The sequence below is a fragment of the Sinocyclocheilus anshuiensis genome, unplaced genomic scaffold (genome assembly GCF_001515605.1).
Source record: "Sinocyclocheilus anshuiensis isolate Anshui unplaced genomic scaffold, SAMN03320099.WGS_v1.1 scaffold106, whole genome shotgun sequence".
In the NCBI taxonomy this organism is placed as follows: domain Eukaryota; kingdom Metazoa; phylum Chordata; class Actinopteri; order Cypriniformes; family Cyprinidae; genus Sinocyclocheilus; species Sinocyclocheilus anshuiensis.
This window is the reverse complement of record NW_015542347.1, coordinates 282501-305870: the sequence shown is the minus strand read 5'-3', so window position 1 is coordinate 305870 and position 23370 is coordinate 282501. Positions and strand designations below refer to the sequence as shown.

General features: G+C 36.1%; 2 protein-coding genes across 2 annotated transcripts in view; one reads left to right on the top strand and one right to left on the bottom strand.

The window, feature by feature from the left end:
- Positions 1-6559: 6559 nt before the first annotated feature.
- Positions 6560-20435, bottom strand: pdcd6 (programmed cell death 6). Its single transcript, XM_016489994.1, has 6 exons — positions 20251-20435; positions 17513-17574; positions 10961-11005; positions 10192-10350; positions 9857-9966; positions 6560-7184 (listed from the first exon to the last, which is right to left on the bottom strand). Exons 1-6 carry the CDS (start codon positions 20331-20333, stop codon positions 7086-7088), a joined length of 558 nt encoding a protein of 185 aa, XP_016345480.1. The 5' UTR covers positions 20334-20435; the 3' UTR covers positions 6560-7085.
- Positions 20436-21042: 607 nt separating this feature from the next.
- LOC107691446 (meiotic recombination protein REC8 homolog) overlaps positions 21043-23370 on the top strand; it is a 14019-nt gene continuing 11691 nt past the window's right edge. Inside the window, exons 1-3 of the mRNA XM_016490039.1 lie at positions 21043-21270; positions 21617-21685; positions 21826-21968. Of these exons, the coding sequence (XP_016345525.1) occupies positions 21215-21270; positions 21617-21685; positions 21826-21968 (268 nt within the window). The 5' untranslated portion in view covers positions 21043-21214. The remainder of the gene's footprint in view (positions 21271-21616; positions 21686-21825; positions 21969-23370) is intronic.

Here is a 23370-nt window from a genome sequence, read left to right as displayed (position 1 = left end):
CATGGCGGAATATCCGGTAATGTCCACTTCGCAGGGCACTTACAGTCAAATATAACAAACGTATGAAGCAATAAGAGAAACATACAAAATGTGCAGAGCGGGGGTACGCGAGGACTGGAATTGAGAACCGCTGTTCTAGACATGCCAAAAATTTTACGCTACAGCACAGCAGCTCTTCTTCTTGGTTTTCTCTGACGCACTAACTGCAGCAGCACTTCTTCTTCGTCGTCTCGTCTCATGCGCTCACTCAACCAAGCGTTCTAACCACAACCTCGCCCCTCCCCACCCCCCAACCATTCGAATTTCTGTAGGCGGGAATTATTTGTAATGAAATTCTAATGAGCCGCTTTGTGATATCACAAAGCCCGGAAACCAAACGCTGTAGTCCAAACGAGCCGTTCGTTGTAGTTCTTGAAAAGGGATTTTTAAAAAACGAAATATCTCCCTTTGGAGTGGACTTTGAGATTTGTAACTTTCTAGATCTTTTTAATGCCCAAACATACACACTACACACTGACTAAAATTTAAAAAGTGAAAACGCATAATAGGACCCCTTTAATTTCTTTGGTGAACTATACCTTTAACACAAATTTGTGGACCGCTCTGTTGATGACCGCTCTTTCATTTTGATAGACCCTTTTGTAATTGTAATATGGAGAGTAGCAGTGCTTGTGAACTTTAACCCTAACGCAAAGAGTAAGAAATCCATCTCAGCAACAAAGCAAAATCTTTAATGGAAGACTTCCACGAAATTCAGAAGGTTAAGAAACAAAGTAACAAACACTTGGATTCCCCTATGTTAATAAAGCGATAAAATAATGAAACAAAATGCAGCCAAACTAGCCAAGGTAAATAAGTGAAAATAATGCCATGGCTGTTAGGTTTAAACTAAACAACAAAAAGGTCCTCTTTAAAACATAAATTTTGCAAATGGTATCATAACAGCAAATATGCAAATGTTCATGATGTTTACATCACTACTTTTATTTATTTATTTACTATCTCATTATGTACAATAACAATAATACTGCAAATAATAGTAAATGAAGGTCCAATTTATATTATAATTTGATTTATAGCATTTATTTACAAGTGCATAAACATATTGCATACCTGAAATGTATATTCTCAGACAGATTATGAAGCTTTACTAAAGAAACTTGATATTTAATCCAGCAGTTAAGTCAAGTTGTATTGTGAAGTGAATGTAAAGGATAAGATAATTTGTGGAATGTATTGTAAAGTGATATTTATCTCTCCAGGTAAAATAACCACATGTAATCTTCCAATGAGTCCCCTATTTTCCTCCTGAGCTCTTCTCTTAAGATCCTCAAGTTTTTTGTTTCCCAATTTCTTTTGCTTTCTCAATCATGAAGTCCAGATGTCTTAAAGAGGATATGGATGTAGATTTTAATGCCATCTCCATTAATTTCTCCAAACCCTGATAACACTCTTCCACAAGTCTCCACACAAGTCTCACACTTCTCTGCCTCCATCTTCCCGATCTCTTCCTCTAGTTTAGTAATTACACACTTGGTTTCTCCAAACTCCTTTTCATATTTCTTTTTCAGATCCTCTTTTGTTCTTTTGACCCTCCTTGTCTTAATCTCATTTATTGTCTCTTCTTTCACATGTTTAGTGTGGTCACACTTCCCAGTGCAGACTGTACACTTTCCCTTCATCATCACACCCCTGTTGAAAAAACCAGCATATGCTGCTTGGGACCAGCTTAGGACCAGCACATGACCAGCTAAGGACCATCTTAAACCAGCACACGACCAGCTAAGGACCAGCTTAATCCAGCTCAGACCAGTAGCCATTCTTCAAAACATACCTAACCAGCATATGCTGGTTTTTTCAACAGAGATTACACCATGAGAGATCTTTGACCCACCAGCATCCAGGATAGTGACCGTTCTCCTGACAGGTCGCCTGAGTTGTCAAGTGCCACCATGATGCATCTATTTTGACTTGTGCTTTGTAGGGTTCATCAACTGCATATTCAAAGTTCTTCTGCTCTTCTCTGACATTTTCCCACAACCCTAAAGCTGTTTTTGTTTGCTCCAGCTCTTGTTTTTTGAGTTCCGGCATGTCTTCCTCATCAAAGTTCACACTCTGACAGTTAATTTGAAATAAACATGCTGACCATCTGTTGTTTTTGCGCATGGAATTTTGGATGTTTTGATACAATTAGGTTTTTTTTAGGGGGGAGGGGACAGTTTCATTAGAGTTTATAATGAGTACCACAATGTTCTTTTCTATATCCTTAACAAAATAATGACAGAATTTCTGCACACTGCCTGAATTTCTTGAATGCCCTCCCCAGATCTGAACAACTGCTGTAGAGCTACAGCAATGCATTTGTCTTTATCTTCACTTTCTGTGTCACCATATCCAGGTGTGTCGATAACAGTGAGAGAGAATGGACTGTCCTGTGGATAAACCTCATAAACAGTCATTGCTGCTGTCTGAGACTCATCAGGCTTCATCTGATACCTCGGCCACCTCCAGCCAAATCTGACACCCATGATGTAACTGATCATTGCATTGATGAGGGTGGTCTTCCCTGTTCCTGTTTCTCCAACCATCAGTAAGACCTTAAGAGGTTTTTTGTCTTTTTCTTGTCCAATTCACTCTTTTATCAGTAATTCTCCTGGACTTAAGATTGTTGTGTTGCTCAAGTTCAAAACAACAAATCACTGTAGAAGTTATATATGAAAGATTATGTGCTTCATGAATAAACAAAGTTGCGTCGATTAGTTTGCACTTTGCAGGCTTGTTTAGTAAAAAGAAAAAACACAGCAAAAACAGAAATAAAAAATTTGGGTCAAATACATAGTAAGTTATTGGAAAACTATGAGCGTGGTGTTCAGTAATGTGGAGAATTTTGAACTGAACAGGGATGCATCCGGTGAATTACCCCCACTTTTCCTCCACTGTAAATATCTTGTGGATTATTTATTTATTTATTTAGCTGTATTTTAATATTAGAGAGATTAACTATAGAATTTAGCTTTTTAACTTCATTTAATTTGTAAATTATATTGAAATGCACAATTTTATAGCCCAAAAGCAATGTTAAAGATGAACCAGAATCAGAGTGTAATAATGTGGATGAATTCCAAAACTGTGGATGAATAGCAAAAACTTAACATAATCATATGTAAACTTTAATTTTAACAACAGACATCAGTGGAGAAAGGAGCTCCCACGCTCCTACATGTGTCCCTTACCAAACAAATTTAAAACACTCAGGACAAGATCAATACATGTATATATACACCAAACACATCATTAGATTTACAGGAAAGCCCACCTTTTGAAAATCATGTGAAGTACAAGAAAGCTTGGGGTTTTGTTTGTTTGTGTGCTTTTTTTTTTTTTTTTGGTAGCACACAATGAAAGGATAGTTATATAAGAGGACAGATTATATTTATTAACAAAACATCACATTCCATATTAATAGTCGCACTGGTCAAGTAAGTTACCATTATTCGTCTTAGTATTACTTCTTGACAAAACAGGCATTGAAGAAAAATAATAAATTCACACTGAATAGCAGGTGTTTAATCTTCAGTCAAATATCTGAAATATCTGTAGCTCTTCAAGACTACTTTGGCTGTGTGGGCTTTTTTGTTTTATTCATTCATTTGATTTATTTGTTTTCCTGTATTTCGCTAGTACTAATGTTAATGTAGAAAATACACAGATGCAAAAGTCACATAATTCACAAGGAATTGTTTTTTGTTGTTGTTGTTTTTTCTGTAGCAGCACACAATAAGAGAAAAATATGGAGGGGACAGTTACATAAGACATTTTTATAACTAAACATCCAACCATAGATCTCTGAACATAATAACAGGGACCCTTTTCACATTTACAGGGCTCTAGCATCCTGGCAAAACCACAGAGGGTAAGCAGTTTGGAGAATGGATGAAAATTCAAAATGAACTTAAAGGTATAGTTCACCTAAAAATGAAAATTCTGCCATCATTTACTCTCTCCTCAAACCTGTATGAATTTCAAAAGAAGATATTTTGAAGAATATTGGTAACCAAACAGTTTTTGGTCCCCACTGATTCATAGTATTATTATTTTTAATACAATGGAAGTCAATGGGGAGCAGGGGAGCAGCAACTGTTTGGTTACCCACATTCTATAAAATATCTTCTTTTATGTTCAAAGAAGAAAGAAACTCCTACAGCTTCGGAACAAGTCGAGGGTGAGTAAATGATGACAAAATTTAAATTTTTTGGGGTAAACTATTCCTTTAAAACAATCCATATGTCATTGGGATACATAGTTCATTATACTGGGATATAAATAGGAGAAATATGGTTATATACAGGGGTTGGACAATGAAACTGAAACAATAGCCAATATAGTGTTGGAGGTTTCATATGCATGGCCTGGTGCCCATTCTCTGATTTCACAAACCAAGAGTGGTTTGATGAACATGAAAGTTGAGCATCTCTCATGGCTTGCACAGTCACCCGATCTGAATATTATTAAGCCACTTAGGGTATTTTGGAGTAACGAGTCAGGAAACGTTTTCCTCCACTTTTTAGATTTTTAAAACACTTCAATTTTCAGCTTAAATATAAACAACCTAAAAATAAGTTAACTTCATTGTTCACATTTTCTCAACTGATGTTATTGGAGAGAGAGAGATTACTACAGGTGTTTAATCCTCAACCAAATACTTTAGCAAAAAAATTAGTTGGATGTCTCTGCATTTCGTTTTTATTTATATCTAGCACTACTTTCAGATGCTGGTAAACTATAACTTAAATAAAAACAGCAAGGGTTATGGCTATACTATTGAAACACTGCGCATGTTAACATATACGTTATTGCAAGTGCCTCACAGTAAGCTATTTTTTATCTACTTGTACTTCTCATTTTGCAAATGTGAGAAACATCCTAATATTCAAACCATATACAACGTCCTATTACTCATACTTAAAAATGTACTTTTATTCATACAGATGTGCATTTAACTGTAATCAGAGTATGACAGAAGAATGCAGAATATGCATATCAGTTTCCCTCTTGATTACAATGAACAAAAATCTTGATCATATGTGACCCTGGACCACAAAACCAGTCATAAGGGTCAATTTTTCAAAATTGAGATTTATACATCATCTGAATGCTGAATAAAGAAGCTTTCCGTTGATGCATGGTTTGTTATGATAGGACAATATTTGGTATATCTGATATATCAGATATATTTATATATCTGAGGGTGCAAAAAAAATCTAACTGTTGAGAAAATCGTCTTTAAATTTATCCAAATTAAGTCCTTAGCAATGCATATTACTAATACAAAATTAAGTTTTAATATATTTACAGTAGGAAATTTACAAAATATCTTCATGGAACATGATCTTTACTTAATATCCTAATGATTTTTGGCATAAAAGAAAAAATAAGCCAAGAGGAGACTTGTTTTCCTTTGCTAAAGTAATGAAACTTTGCTGCTTTTGATCCTGTAAACAAACGTTGGTTTTCACGAGACGCACCGGCGCATGCGCAACGCTGACCTCAAATGTCATTCCCCCGGAACTGCTTCCGTGTACAACTGTTGGCGCAAGCTACATTAAAGTGATTATTACGTTTTGAATATGGATATTTTTCTTACAAAAATGCATCGATTCGCTACAGGAGGCCTTTGTTCACCCCCCGGAGCCGTGTGAGACACTTTTTTTTGTGGAAGAGTGCTTTTTATTTCACGTCTTTTGAACCGAAGCACTGCAACACCCGCTGAGTACAACGATAGAGCTTGAAAGATCAAAGACAATTTTTAATATAACTCCGACTGGATTCGTCTGAAAGAAGAAAGTCATATACACCTAGGATGACTTGAGGGTGAGTAATTTATGGGCTAATTTAAATGTTTGGGTGAACTAACCCTTTAAGACTGGTTTTGTACTCCAGGGTCACATATCTCAGCAGCAGAATGTCACAGAAACCATTTTTGTTCTAGGTGATAACCAGAAAAGAAACACGATTCCGCAAAAGTCATGTGATTTGTGTTTGTACTTACGTGGAATGAGAAAAAAACTATAATGCTTTATTCAAAGATACAGTATGTGTAATCCTTAATTTTCTAAATCCTTGATTGACTATCATTGAAACTTATTCAAAATATTTAGTTGTAGTTCTAAAGTAAATGAAATCCTGGTGATATCCTTTACATTTTGCAAATTATGTATTTAACGTGCCCAATCATGTATTACACAAAATCATACACTAGGGGGTATAATTTTGTTATATATAAAGACAAACATAACGTTTGCATAAACATGCAATCCAACCTTTAAAAATATATATTTGTTGATCACATTCGACAGTAATGGCACTCATTTATCTTATGTGTGCTGTTAAGTTATTGGTAGGTGTCCCTGGCCTTAATAAATAAATGAATAATTTAATGAATTAATTAATAAAAAGCATTCCTTAAAAAGATGCAAATACAAACTAAAGACTCATTTTGAAATGTTCCAGTTTTTAATAAAACAGTTATCTTTTTTTTTTATTATTTTAACAGTTGTAAGGCATCATGCATGAAAAAGGCATACAAAAGCATATGTACCTCCTTCCTAAATAAAAGGTTGAATTACGTTGTGCAGATTAAAAATATAATTCTTTACAAATATATGGAAGAGCTGACAGTCAATCCAAATAAAAGGATCTTATGGCGAAACACAACCTGCTCTCACAGTATTTCATTGTAAACATGAATTCAGCCAAAAAAAAGAAACATTAGTTCATGCTTTGACATTAAGGAGGTTTATCAGAAAGCATGCAACAGAGTCATAATATGATTTTCACAATGTCGACATTCCTTATACACACAGAGAGAGTGAAATTCCATAATTCTTTCAATAATAATGGTTAAGATCATAAAGAAATATGATATGACTACTAACAGACAGACAGACAGACGGAATGAAGAGTCATGAAGATCCCGTCCCCGTGTCGTCCTGTAGAGGGTAGTGTTGACTAGTCTCTGCTACAGACCGCATGGGGAGGGACATTTGGCGTTTGGCACAGGAGAGTGCAGGCGTGCTTGTGTTGTGCTATACCACGTTGAAGACCATTGAGAGATATTGCTCGTATGACACCTGGATCCAGCCGTCTTGATCTGTGTCATAGCGCCGGAACACGTCAGTTAACCTCTGTTCAAAAGAAAATACACAATCAGTATTAGCTGTAAATCCCTTCATAATGATGGACCATTCCAAACCCATAGACTCTTGTTCTTCAGTTGAATACTGTTCAGGTCACGCTTTTACGTTTAATTACAATGAATGGGAACTCAAGATTTTTAACTTCAATAAAGACAAAAGCACCATGAAAGTATAAATAAAAATGTCTATGTGTCATTTATGTGTCACATATGATTAAATGTCTATATGAGTCAAGAGCAATTTATTACAAATCTTCTGAAGTCCAATTATAACTTTATTAGGAACAGGCCAAAATTTAGGTTTATTCACTGAAAATCTTCACCTCCAGTAAACTGAACCACTGTAACTGGATCACTAAATCAGTGAGCTGAATTCAAGAACCAGCTCAGACCGATTCATGAACATATGACTTTTTGAGTTATGCACAAAAGCTATTTCAGTTTGCAGTAAAAACATAGTAAGTAACAGTAACTATGTGTTTATGGGTACAAGTGACTGAAAATGATGGAGAGGGTTACAAATCATTTAGACTGGTTTTCCAATAGAGCAACTGATTCATCAAGGGAAAAAAAAAAAAAACTATTAATTCACAAATCATACATTGCTACATCTATCATGGGCCCTGTTTACACCTGGTATTAAGATCACAAGTGGAAACGTTAAATACAGGTGTAAATGGGGTCTAAAAGACTACATGCTCATGTGGTCAAATGTGTTCGAAATGCCACAAAAGACTGCCTACCCACCGCCCACCTGTCTAATACGTGAGCATGTTTTGATAAAGTGCACTGAAACATTCAATTCCAACTTTGCTATGTTGTGGCAAAAAAAAAATTAGAAATTGCTGTTATCATTTGTATAGTTTGAGTTTGAATTTGAGTTTGAGTTTACGTACGCAGCGTAATGGTTTCATTTGTTCATCATATTCGCACATTTGGCGCACTGATGAAAGTGATACAGAGTATGAAAAAACAAAAGGGGAGGGTCTAGATCAGTGATTTCTAACCCTGCTCCTGGAGAGCTACCGTCCTGCAAACTTCAGTTCCAATCCTGCTCCAACACACCTGCCGGTAAATATCATGTAACCCTGAACAGCTTGATTAGCTGGTTCAGGTGTGTTTGATTGTGGTTAGAGGCTGGAGCTGAAATCTGCAAGACGGTAGCTCTCCAGGAGATCCCTGGTCTAGATGAAATCTGAACACAAGTGGTCACAAGAGATGCATTTAAAATGCATGTTAAGATCATGTGGTCATAGGATGGACCATCATAGGTGGTCATCGGTGAAGTGTCTCACCTGACCACCTATGATTGGATCTTTGAAAACGCATGCCTTTTTGTGCTATCGGAAACTTCCAACTTCCCACTTCTGAAGTTGTAATTATGAGTTTGTCGTGTTCAAGTGTTTTGTTGTCGGTAATAACAGAAATCATGGTGGACAGCCTATTCATTCTTGCTTGTTTCCTGGGGACATTTTATTAAAGCCAAAAGGTGTATCTTAGAAGATACTTAGCCAATATCCAACAGGTTTTAAATATAATGTAGCATCCCATTTATTTGTAGCCATATAAATATTCACATCGCTATCTAGATATTCAGCTGGCTGACGATTCCAAAATGTATGTCAAATAAATGCTATTTTTGCTGTGTTCAATACATACAATATACATTAAAGGTGCACTAAGCAATATTTGAAAAACGCTTTTGACCACAGTGTCGGACTGAGTCCCAAAACACACTTGTAACCAGTAGTAATCAGCAGTAAGGGTGTCTTGTAATGATACAGAGATGAAGAGAGCGCTCAATTTGAGTTCACAGGACGGATATTAGCAGTTCGACAATAGATAGAGAGAGATGGCAGATAAAAAAAAAAAGAGGAAAATATCGGAGGAACAAAACATTAAAAAGAAGAGAACTCAAGGAGCAGGAAGGCCCAGAATCGGACTCCGAGGTTGTGTTGTTTTTCTTTTTAATAGGTGACATTGATTTTGCTTTGTTTCACACAATTTATCTGGGTTGGTTTTTGTTTGAGTATGCTTGTGTGTCATCTTCGCTTGTTTCCACGATCGTCGTTATGCCAGGGTTGTGTACGTATGTGTGGGGCGGAGATTTCAAAATAGGGGCGAGGTCCTGTTGAGGTTTGGGTGTGTTTGTTTTGGTGCTTTCAAATATCAACATCGTTCGGCAAAAATCGCTTGGTGCCCCTTCAAATGGTTATTTATATACGTCAATATACATGACTGTAATGATAGAAGAAAGCAATGCAGATGTTATGAGAAAAATGAATAAAACTTTACAGTACTACTGCTTTCTCTCCTCCTCCATATTTAAAATTTATGGCTCGCCCAACTCAGAAACTTGGGTGTCAAAATTATCTCCAAATTTCCCAGTTGTAAATACGATTAATGAGCCCGTTCATGTCCAATTTCCGACTAGGGGCTGTCAAGTTCAAACTTTGTAATTGTTTAGAACTTGACAGCCCCAGTATTTACTTTCATTATATTAAAAAGAGTGGCCAGGACATTCTTCGAAAATTCTCCTTTTGTGTTCCACAGAAGAAAGAAAATCATGGGATTGGAATAACCCCATGAATACCGACCGATTTCTGGGTGAAATATCCCTTTAAAGAAATTGCAAATGTTGCATATAACACAGATTATTACCTGTAGTACAATACAGCACTGAATGAAGTCATCAAAAGCCACTTGGCTCCTCTTCTGACGGTCAAATTTCTCTATCAGTGTGTTGTAGAACTGATCTGAAAGACGATAACCTGTACAAAGAGAGAAGCGTTTGAAGTTCAGTGTTTTCCTCAAGGGTGACATTAATAATTTTCCATCAGTGGTTCCATCAGTTTATTTGTCCTTCCTCTTATTGGTTTTGTGCATCAGTGCCCCTGCCTCTCATTCCTACAGGATTTTCTTTAAACACCTCAAACGCATCAGTCACTTCTGGCTTTCCATTTATAGCAGTCAATAAGCAAGCATTACAAACTCACCAAAGCCGGTGAGAGCCTGTCTGAGCTCGTTCTTGTCGATAAACCCTGAGTTGTCCCTGTCGTAGGTGCGGAAGATGTTCTGCCAGTCTGTGATGTACTTCCAAACGCCGGCAAATTCATTGAAGTTAACCCCGCCTTTGTTCTCCCGATCAAACATAGCTGAAAAGAAAGAATTGTGGGAAGGTTTGGTCACATCTAATCCTCAAATTCACACTTTGTTGACATTTTATTGATGCTTGGATTTATTGTATTACTTAGTATTATTAAGTGACTGGTCTATCAAAAACATGTATTATGTTTACAAAGAACCACGCATTCATAACATTTTGCCCTCAATTTGAAAAGATTGAGTACAAGATGTTTGAGATGGTCAAAAACTGTTTAAGATGGTCAAAAAATTGTGAAAATGTATTCGAGAAAGATCACAATTGAACTGTTATTGTGGTCATGTGTATCCACTTGAAATGAGCCAAAAGTAATCACCTTATACTGGAGTTAGGAATCATTACACACAGTCAATTATTATTGACTAACTTTCTCAAGAAAAGCTCTACTGATTTCTGTTGTTTAAGACAAAAACCTTCCACTTTCTGAGCTACTTTCAAGGCAGATGACAGCTAAACTTTCCAGTTTGAGCTGAAACAACTGAACCTTTCTTAGCTAAGTGTGCTAATAGGAAACATTGCAGGTTGTCATGGAGCTCACAAAAAAACTGAGGATAATGGGACATGGGATGTTTTTGTGAATGCAAGCAAATAACAATACTCACATATAATTGATCTGACAGTCACAGGGTTGAAAGGTGTCCATGTACCTTTGGATGAAACAAAAACACATAACAATCAGTTTCCATATAAAACTAAATTATTAAAACAACAAGCAGAAGCTTGACTCCATATGCCATCACTCCTGCAAGCAAAATGTTGATAAATCTGTCATGTTCCAGGTAAAAACCAACATGAAATGATATTCGCATTTCTGCAGTGTGAGATATATTAGTGAAATAGAATTTTCAATGCAATAATGAAGAGCAGAAATTGATTTAATATATAAAATACATGAAATCTTTATTTTTCATGTTTGTGTCACTAAAAGTAAATATTTTGCTAATATTTCCATTTATTAGGTAGATGTTTGCCAGTGCTTGATTATTTTTCGGAAGGTTGTTAAAACTGACTTGTTCCGCTGTGTGCTGTCTTTGACGTCAGCTGCCAATGGAGCTTTGGATTGCTTATTTTTTAGGTATTATAAACGGTTTTATTCATTTACAATATATGTTTAATATAATTTATATATATTATATAATATATTCTATATGAATGAATGATTGTGATAGTGTAATATAATAGTGGTTACATCAGCAAACAAAAAGCACTGGTCAAACTTTAATGGGTCTTTGTTGCACAAATAAATAATTTATTTAAGATGTTACCGTGTATTTATACATTTACCTAATAATTAAAAACGTGCACTTACTAGGGTTCGAGTTAGGATTAGGGTTAATTGTCTTAGGGTTACATTAATGTGTAACAATGACACTGAAAAATAAACAATGTAAAAATGTGTCATTATAATATTAATTAAGGTTAGAGTTCGGTTTGGCTTTGCATTAGTTACTTGTAATTATGCATAATTACTGTTATTATTACTATTGTAGATACATGTAACAAGTATAACAAGGAACAAGTGTTACCAAAAGGTTCTGCACCTTTTGAAAGCACATGACATTTTAATAAAAACAAATTATGAACAAACTCTTAAGAATATTACACATTGAGCATTCATACACAGTAAAACCAGGAAAACTCATTCAATAGAGTCAGTTTAAATTTCATATCATTTTTAAGATAGCCAGAGGTAACAACACAGCTGTATAGATTCTATTTTTTCCCCTCTTTGTAACATGCTCCTCTGTTCACTTGCAGTCTCCTCTGATAGAATCACTAAGGAGTGGCATTGTGGTCATAACATGAGGTAGTAAGAAAGACATTTCAGGTACGCTTCAATAGACACTCTTCACTGACCTTGAGGAACACACTTTATAGCCTATATAGGTCATTCTCTTATTCCAGCTCAGTGAACCCTCCCTTTCTGCTTTGGCTGAAATAACACTATCATTTGTTTGGGCGTGCTTATCTTAGCACAACTACAACACACAGTGGGCGCGTTGGGGGAAACAACACCAGAAGACACAGGACTGAAACGTACAGCTGTGAAATAAAGCCATTCTTCTTTGCAATGCTGAGTCACGGCCTGACACACACACTCACAAAGCCGCTATGAGAGAGAGGAAGGACTTGCACTGGTGATGAAGAATCAGGCAATCAGGGAATAATCACGATGCTCCTCTAGTTGGTGGGATGGGGATAGTTGTAAACAGAGCAGGTAACAGGAAGAACAGAATGGAAAAAATAAAGTTTGTAATGTTTTTTAAAAAGCAGTGTGTTCCTGCCAAACAAGACTACCAAGGTCACCCTGACCATATTAGGTAGGCTATTGGAAATAGTGTGAATAACGTGGTGCCATCTCAGAGAGAGAATGGCTGCTAGTGGCAAGGACTGGAGAGGAGGCGGGTCTGAATTCAGGCACAAAGACGCCCCTATGTGCTGCACACTGGCTCCAGTCACGGCACTGCCTACTCCGGGAGGAATCATGGAAAAATGGCAACATTCACATCACTCCACTAGACAAGTACACAGCAGTCTGCCACACTGCATATGTTAACACAAGGACTTCTTTTTATATCATCTTCGAGGGTCAAACACAGCTGATAAAACAGCTTTGTATATTTTATGTTATGAGACTAAGCTTGAAAAAGATACTATATTATACTAAATCCAAAATTTTGCTACAGCTGCAAGCAGTGAGTGAATTATTAAAAAAAATATATATACTGGATGTAAATATTTCTTACAGGTCACAAGATTTTGTATAATAAGTAACTTTTTTTAAAGAAATTAATACTTTCATTCAGCAAGGGCGCATTAGATTGATCAAAAGTGACATTTATGTGATATTTGTGACATTTATAATGTTCTTTTGAACTTTCTATTTATTAAAGAGTTCTTTAAAAAAGAATCAGGATCAGTTTCCACAGTTTTAAGTAGGACAACTGTTTTCAACATTTATAATAACAACAAGAAATATTTCTTGAGCAGCAAATATTAGAATGATTTCTGAAGGATCATGTGACACTGAAGACTGGAGTAATGGTTTCTGAAAATTCAGCTTTTCCATCACTGAAATAAATAAATGACATTTTAAAATATATTCCAAAAGAAAACCGTTATTTTACATTATAATAATATTTCACAATATTACAGTTTTTACTGTACTTTTACTGTACTTGCTGAACTTAGGAGATTCCTTTCTTTCATAACAGTTTCCATCACTAAAAGGGCAAGTCATATTGTTTTTATATTTTCATTTTGGCGGCCTAATGTGAGGAATTTTCTTCCTAAATGTCACCGTGTCACCACATGGAGATCTGAAAAAGAATAAACTTCAGGGTTCCTATATAACCTTCTGATGATAAATTTTTCTCAAAGGTCAAAATTGATAGATGTTAGAATCACAGTGGTATTTAGACAGTTTGATTTGGATCATTAACGTTGCTTACATCAGTGAGGGTCAGACTATCATTTTTACAATTCAGTTTAAACCATGTAAAGTCGCATTTCTATATAAAGTAACAGCCAACTTTCTTTTTAGGTGACCACTGATAAGTCTTAATTTAGGGATTGGTAAACTCAAAACACCCTATTCAATCTGAACTCTGATGCCATTAACACCACAAGCAAGCCTGCAAACTACCCTAAAATAGGCAGCAGCAGTTCACACCTGAGTGAAATAAGTGAATCAGGCCCTTTAGTCCTATAAAACAGAGTCAACCAAGACTGCATAACCTTTCCCAGCCCTGACAGCGAGTTTGAAAGCTTTCATTTCCATTTATGCTTTTTGAGTCAAATTCATTATGCCCTGGTCACAGGAGTGAAATTATAATGCAACATGGCTGGAGTTGTGACACCGTAAATCAAAGCTGCCCACTGCCACTGCTTCACTTACAGCAATGACCTCTGATATAAATCTATGTGAACAGCATTACTCCAGCAAACGCCTAGAGCAGCATTGGCGAAAATCAAGAGTGCATAAATATGTTGAGCCAGCTAAACGACAGAGCTGAGAGGAGAGCACTTTTACTGTAAGACTATCAAATAAAATCAGACACCCTGAACAACAATAGTTAGAGAGAGAGAGAGAGAGAACAAAGGAAAAAAAGTTTTCAATAACAATGCCAACTTGGAGAATTAAAAGAAGAGTTAGTTCAACAATGATAGTGATTATGTCATTTTTATAATCTATGGTCACTGTTGTCAATAGATAATATAAAATAACAATACAAAATTTAATAGGATAATAAAACTTCTATATTTTAATTAGTAAATATCTAGACTTTGAGTAAATAATACTGTGTAAAACAAGCATCAACTTATCAATTCATGTTTAATTTGACATCACGTAGTTGCTTATTATGTATATCAGCATCTGTCATCCTGCTCTATAGATATAGTTTTCGGGGAATTTATTTTATTACTTTTTCAAGTATAAAAGCTTAAACACATATTTTCAAAGCATCTTTGATTCAGTTTGGTAAATTCAATTAATTTACTGTACATGTATCAGTTCAAACTGTCTGTTGCAATTCATCAAAGCAAAACTCTGATTCAAGGAATTGTTTACGTTGTTACTGAAAAGTCTCTGCAATGGTTTTTCATGTATTAAACATGTTAGATATAAACAGCAATATTTATTTACTAATGTATTTACTCCATTGGTGTATACATAAGCAAATTCTTCTGAAGCCATGTTATGGGTGGAAGAAATTCCTTGATTATTTAAAGAATTTACTGGATTTTAATTAATTAACAAACATTAATATGGAGATATAAGGTTGAAAATTATTGAACGATACATATACTGCAGACATATAGAGACATATTCAGCACATTAGTGCCGAGGTCAGATGCCTGGGACAATTGATGTGTCTCTGAGGTGCATTCAGAGACTCAGAACAGAGTAATGGACTTTAGCAGTGCTTGACCTGACCACTGAACCACTAATCTAAGAACAGGACAGCACCAGCCATCCACTACATAACACGTGGAATGCAATATCTGTTTTCAAACCTCTACAATACTAATATCTTCACTAATAGGGTTACAATGTTACGCAGCTCTATACTTCACAATGCAGTGCTGCTGAGAGTGACAATGGTCTGTGTGCTCTAACACACCATTGCACTGCAGCAGTGCTGACAGGAACATGCATTGGGATCACTGAACCGTTCGGTTTAAACTCACACAGCCTGCTCTCAAGAATGATAACGGAGTTTCCTGCTAATTCTGTACCTCACTGAGACGAGCACTACATCAACCTTACTGCTCGGAGCAGATAACAGCTTCTGGCAGGAGTGAAAGAACTCCAACCCACTTTGGCAGCAAGGCCATATGCTCATGAAGCAGAATAGGCTGAGGAGGTATTTGAATAAGGCACATTCCATAAGTATAAGGTGCACTGTGATGTCTCATTACTTTTTTTTAGAGAACTATTATAAACTATTATCTAACATAAAGTTAGCTTAGCATGAAAAGTAGCTAGTTTAAAACACTTCTAATGTCTGTACCCTCCCTTAAACCAGTGGTTTTGGTCTGTTTTACCACAGAGGCAATTGCATTTTAAATTTTTTCACTTTACAAACAAACTTAACATTCCTCAAAATCGTGTCTTAAGAAATAACATCATGAAGTCATGAAGAGTCATACACTATTGTTCAAAAGGTTAAGGTGACTAAGACTTTTTTTATTGAAAGAAATTACTATTTTAATTCAGCAAGGATGCATTCAATTGATCAAAAGTGAATTTTACAATGTTAAGGCCAATTCACTCTTCACCGACAGATAAAGACAAATGATAACAAACATGTTCATTGGGTTTTGTCAGATCAGTGTGTCAGCATCTGTTGGTGTTGGTCGTTGCTTATTTATTTTTGCTGACTTGAACATGTTAAATCGCCATTTGTTGGGTTTTGGAATATCTGAAAGTGACATACTGTAATTGGTTGGCCGTTGACATTGCTCTGCATGTTCTGGTCTAAATTGGCATTTACAATATTCCTATTTCAAATAAATGCTGTTCATTTGAACTTTCTATTCATCAAAGAACACTGAAAAACTGTATCACGATTTTCACACACACACACAAAAAAAAAACTACAAGGCACAATTGTTTTCAACATTCATAATAATAATAAATGTTTCTTGAGCACCAAATCAGCATATGATTTCTGAATGATCATGTGACACTAAAGACTGGAGTAATGGCTCAAATAAATGCAGCCTTGGTGAACATAAGAGACGTCTTTAAAAAAATATTTAAAAATCGTATCCACCCCGAATTCTTAAGTAAATGTTAAACATTATTCTTTGATTTGTGATTATCAATAGCAACAGACCAACATTTGTTCCCAAACTAGCCAGTCCCTATTGCTTTATTTAGGATAAATATTACCCGTTCTTGCGTAGTTTATTTGTTTGTTTGTTTATTTGATTAATAATTCTAAAAAGTAGCAATCATTCCCATTTAAACTGTATTTAGAAAAATGATGGTAACAGGGTTGCATAAAATCTTTAGAAAATTAGTAGAAAATAACAAAATAATATTTTGTTTTACATTTTCAAGTACTTCCTTTCATTGATCATTTGTTGAAAAAAAATTACAAATAAAAGTCATGTTTAACAGTGTCAGGCCATATTTTGTAATCTATACATGGAAAACGCAGTGAAATTAGTGAATAGTCATCTATAAACTGGTATTAATGCTGGTTATTGCATGGTATTTCATGAACAAGAACATTTAGCAATAATAGTCAATGTGGGCATTTTTCATTTTAGCAACAATTCTGTGAACATCTTTATACACATGGGCAACAATCTTTAAAGGTCATCATCATTAAAAAAAACTAAGGAATGATCTTTTTAGTGGAACAAAATTAAAGTATATTTTTGTATGGAAATGTCAGCGTGGCACATGTAAATTGTGCTAAATCATATTGCCAAAACAATAGTGTTCCTGGATCCTTTTATTAATAGTCTGATATTCCAAAATGAAAGTTGTTCAATGGAAACCCCACACAGTAATTATACTTGAGGGCCTTTGCTGAACATTTATCTTTCAACTCCAGTTGGAATATGTTTATTAGTAACTAAAAAAAAAAGTAAGAAAAAAGGAAAATTCATTTAAAAAAAAATAAAATAAAACATACCATTTGATAATGCCTGCTGAAGCTCTGTGTCTGATATTGCCCCGCTCCTGTCTTTATCTACCCTGGAGGAAACAGAAAAATTATTAATTATTTGCTAGCCAAAATAATGTTATTCATGTTTAAAAAAAGAAAAAAAAAAGCTTTTGTTTTATAGTGAATGACTTAAATACCATAACAGTGTCTAGAACTGTAATGGGACAAATAAGAAACAATCTCAGGATGTGGGCCTGGTCAAATGAAACTGAAAGTAAAAGCTTATATAGAGAACGATTCAGAGACCTCGTGTTTCAAATGTAACACTGAAAAAGGCAAGGCAAGGTCCACTGAAAAAGGTCCATTCATTTACATCTAAACAGTTTTCTTTTCCTTTGAGTTTACATATAGTGCATTTTAGAAAAGTGTCTTGGGAAGCCAGATGATTTGTTCCTTTATATCCTCATATATTCATACATTGGTTCATTGATGTTGTGAAAGCGTGGCCCCATGCTGACATTTTTATGATTCATTTCAGTCAAGACATGTCAGCAATGACTTTAAGAGGGAAAGTTTGTCTCACGCAGAGCGGGTTGGCTATTTCTGCTGTTGGGAGTGTCTTTTCCATTACACATATGCCATAAATTGTAAAAAGGACACGTTTCCATTACAGGCCTTCTGAGCTGAATTTAAGGGAATGTCGTTCCATGTGGAAATTACATGTATTATTTGGTCTGTTTTGTAATAAAGAGATTAGGGTAGGAATAGGAAGGGATTGAGTTTTACAAAATCCTGTGCTACATTATTATGAAACAAGCACAAAGCAATATGCCTTAGCACACCAACAAAACCCCTGTATTTCTAGGCAGCTGCTGAAAAAAAAACATAGTAAAACAGAAGTGACGGGCTAGAGAGAGGCCTCCTCAATAATTTGGACACCTAAGACCTTGAAAGAGAGACTAGTCTAGGCCATAACCACAGTAAACTGTGAAAGGAATGTCTTGTCGGCTTGTTTATCTAACAAGACCCTGCCCAACCAGGCAATATTTGAACTCGTGACTCTTATTCACACAAGGAATTTTGAAACAACCATCAACTTCAATCAGGCTATATGTAGTGAATTATGATAAGACATGGTTTGAGAATCATTTGATCTAATTTACTAGCTGGACTGACTAAACCACAACTTTCATTCAAGGAAAGTATGATCAGGAACATCTGGGTCACTTTTTCCTAAAAGGAAAGTGGAAAAAAACACAAATTACATCTATATTTATCCCACCTTCACTGAGTTTAGAGTGACTGCCGTTGGTTTTCCCAATGTTTCAGTAACTGTAGGCTCTCAGATTGAGCTTTTCCCCCTCAATTCTCTATTATATCACAGCAATCAGGCAGAATAACAATCATACCACTGTAAGTTTATGGGGTTTCAAACTGGGGTCCAGGGACCCTCAGGATGCCGCAAGAGAATACTAGGAAACGTCTAGAATTTTTTTTTTTTTAAAAAGTAAAAATAAATAAATCAAACATTTAATAAATAAATTATGCATATAATACAACAGTAGGCTACTATAGTGAATAGAAATGTAATAAATGTAACAATAGAAACAAAATATTTTCCAAATAATACTATAATAATAAAAAAAATAAGCATAAACTGTGTCTTTAAACATTTTATATATATATATAGCTGTATTTTACATATAGGATGGGGGGGGGGTTACCTCGCAGGAAGATTATCATATTTGGGGGTCATATATATATGATTATCATATCATTATAATAGTAAGCAACCACTTGCAGGTCATATACACTAAAAGTAATCATAATCCAGTCATAATACGACAAAGTTCACCTTGCATTTCAATATTGTCATGGAAACTCTTAAGTAATAAACATACTCACATATGACTCATATGTAATGTAGAGATCAACGCTGGTGACTCACAAACCTTTAGACATTCCCGAGTCATATGACCAAGGGACAATCCTTCATTTGATATTGAGAATATAAAAATATAACAGGAATGTTGCTGGGTTACGTTGTTTGAGTTGCATCTATTTCTGCGTTTTGACGGCAGTGTAATGCTATAAGGGGCGTTTAAACGAGTTCTTGAGTTCAAAACGAAAGTTGAACTACTTTTAACTTGACAAGGCATCTTAAAAACATGACGCTTGTAGACATTGACAACATAGCGACGCGACGGCCCGATGCGTCGTCAGTATGTGTACATAAACCAAAAAGAATTTAAAAAATAGTGCAACTGAAACACAAGAAGAATGCGTCCCGTGTGAACGGCCCTTAAGATTCAATTATCTGCAGTATTACATAATTCGTTACTATAGAGACGAGCAACTTAGTTAAACCAAACCAACTCACTCTCACTTATACGCGTACAAATAAGACCGTGTGGCATTCGAAACCGCTTAAAACTACGCAAATGCGTAACGTTATTCGAGTTCATCTCAAATGCTCAGTTGCAATAGAACCTGAGTAAGTTAACGTTAACTGTGTTGAATGGCGTAATAACAAAAGTAAGACGAGAAGAGTCTGCTATCAGCTGAAAAGCAATCGAAAAACGGCGGATGTAACTACAAAATATTACAGTCATTTGCTTTTGCGAGCTATACAATCCTCTACTAAAGTTTCCCAATGCATTTCGTATCTACTTGTACGTGACTTGCAAAAGAACAAGCCCTTTCCTGCTGCGCTTGTCAAATCGACAGGCGTTCAAATGCGGAATCGGTGGTCGTGTTTCACTCACCTCTGAAATATATTCCATAAAAAGCCCTGATCCGGCGGCGCGCTGTTATAATGAGGTGGTCTATACTGAGTATGGTAGGCCATGTCCTCTGCTTGCCCCGCTAAACGATAAAATGCGCTCTATGAGCAGCGAAATTCAACTTGCTTAAATCTGACTCTAAAAAATTCTTCACGCAGAGGCGTGGCGTGAAACTCCCCCACTTTCCATTAAAAATTAGCGGACGTCACGCGGGACCGCCCCCTTCGAACTCTCCCGGGGTCTTTCCGCTGTTTTGATTGGCTCGTCTCAAGCCAGCGCGGACTGTTTGCGCTAAATGGGCGGGGCCAACAGTCTGACAAATGGAAAATGTGAACTGTTCGTAAATGAAATATTTCTGTTTGACAGATTTTGACAGGATAAATGTATTTTCCCCACAAATAGCAAGGGTATTCAAGGCCAAAGTGATAAATGTTATGGCGTTTGTAGGGTAGCATAATTTATTAGACATTCTGATTGTCACACAAATAAGTAATTTGGCATTGTGTCACTTTAAACCATAAAACATACGTTTGTAACATCTTAAATGGTTTTTGATCTGAGCGTTATTCATTTTTTTAGTCATTTATGTCATTATATGCAGGAAAATATTTAAAAATATTACAATTATCTAGACCATCGAATGTGTCAAAACATACTAAGCTGCCTACATAGACAGCATTGTAGAGCCTCAAAACGCGCCAAAATGCTGTCTATGTAGGCAGCTCACTAAGCTTTGAGCCGCAGCCCTCGTGTCATCTGTCAATCAGTCCTCGCAGAAATAACTGCTTGAAAAACATCAACGTATTGATTTAGCGCGTCTGACGAAATTTACATGATCTCCTCGTGTTTTTGGCAGAAGTAAAGTGTGACCAAAGGTTATCAGATTAGATTTTAAATTAGATATCGGTTGGGTTGAGATTTGTGTAAAACCGAACTGTGAGGTAAAATGTTTTATTATCCAAACGTGCTTCAGCGTCACACTGGCTGCTTCTCTACTATTTGGTATGTACTTTAACTTAGTGTAAAATTATAATGAATTTAATTAAATACTGGCCGTTTGTTAAATAAATAACGGGATCGTTTTTTCTATGCTACTAAGTTAGTCACGCTGAGGTAAAGTTTTTAGACAACTGGCTAACTTCATAAGTTAAACAGTCAAATTTAACTCTATATAATGTGGAAAGTTAAAATAAACTCCATAGAAGATGTACAGTTATATTCAACCTACAAATAGACACTATTATTTGAGTCAACGGGACATTTAAGAACAGAGGATTAATGTCAAAACATTGACTGAAATTTTGTTTGTTGAACTTTGGTTGTTTGTTTTGTTTTGTTTTGTTTTCAGGCTGGCAGCCACTAAAGGCATCAGGATTTCCAGAAGAGAGTATCTCAAGGTCAACGTCAGGCGAACATGGTTAGAGAAATGTTTCTCATTCAAAATATCATCATAAAGTGGATGATAATGAGTGGTATTTTTTCTTTCATGTGTATTTTGTTCTTTTTGTCATGATTTTAAAATGTTAATCAGTCGGTTGTGTTTGTGTGTATATTTAGTGAGGACATTGTGGATTACGTGATGGTCCAGGTTCTTCCAGTCCATCCCAGTCTTCCCCGGCCCCGTTTCTCTCTTTACCTGTCCTCTCAGCTTCAGTATGGTGTAGTCATTGTCTACCATCGCCAGTGTGCTTTTCTGCTGGGTGAGATAGTCATCATGACTGTAGAAGCATTGACTAGTGCAGATAGTACTGCTTTGCTTCACATTTATGAACATTTCTACGACACGCCACTTATTTCAGTCCGACCAAAACTGATCAAAGCAACATGTACAAAAAAAAACTATCCCTTGTAAAAATTAAGTACACGTTAGCATAATATTTAAAAAGAGTACTTATTATGAAAATACTATACTTTTTAAAAGAATATACTTAAGTGCAAACTGAATGTAATGTTTTTGGACACTTAAATGCTGTTATTTGCAATTAAATTAAAATATATTATGTATATTATATACAATTAGCTGAACTTTTTTAACCCACTCAAGTAGGACTTAAAAAATGAAAGTTTCATAAAACGATTAAATTAATCATTTACTCACCTTAACATTGTTCCAAACTTGTATTTCAGTCTTTCTTCTGTGGAACACAAAGGAAGATATTTTCAAGAATGTTGGTAACCAAAAAATGTTTTTCCCATCCTATATATTATATTTTTTGGCCATACAAGGGAAGTCAATTGGAACCAAAACTGTTTGGTTACTAACATTCTTTAAACTTCTTTAAAGCATGACAAAGTATTAAAATATAATGATTCAAAAGGTATTTTACTTTAAAACGTTTAATTTGACGTTATTACAAACTGCTTGTTTTTAAAGTGTACTTAAGCATGTTAAGAAACAACAGTTATGAAAGTGTACTCTAAGCACATTTAAGTGGCCTTTTATTTGATTAATATTGTATTCTCTGCAAGAACAGAATATACTTTTAAGATTCCCCTTCAGGAACTTGAGCTGCGTCGAGATCGCTTTGGGAACGCCCTTGCGTGATCGCGTTCTGAAGCACGTGTCAAATCAGTCCAATGGAGTAGCGAGACGTCACGAGCGGGGTGACGTAAGCACCAGAAGCGGGTGGATTTAGCGGAGGGATCCGAGACGGGCTCGTCCTTTTCTCGGTCCTCACCCGCTAGATCCGCGGCTCTCTCTCAGTGTTCGGAAGCCCGTGCTGCGGTTGGGGCTGAATGATAAGGGATATGGGGCAATGCCAGTGGTGGAGTAGACGCTTGCGAGCTATCTCTCCCCATCCTCAGCATCGTCCCTGAAAGCCCCGAAGCTTCCCACCAGGCCCATTAGGCTTACATTGAGTCTGGTTGGGAAAGCTTATACGGCGGCAGGTCAGGCCTAGCGCATGTTTGCACACCATGGCGGTGTTACAAGCATACCAGGCTGACCTTCTCAGGGGTGGGGCTGCTGAGCGGGAGCAGCCCAAGCCATCAAGCTCCTCATATCGCCAGTCTCAAAAAAAAAAAAAAAGAGCGTTGCAACCCGCACCCCTCCACAAAAAGATCGGGGGTCGGGGCGATGCTCTCAGTCGGGGTCTTCTAAAC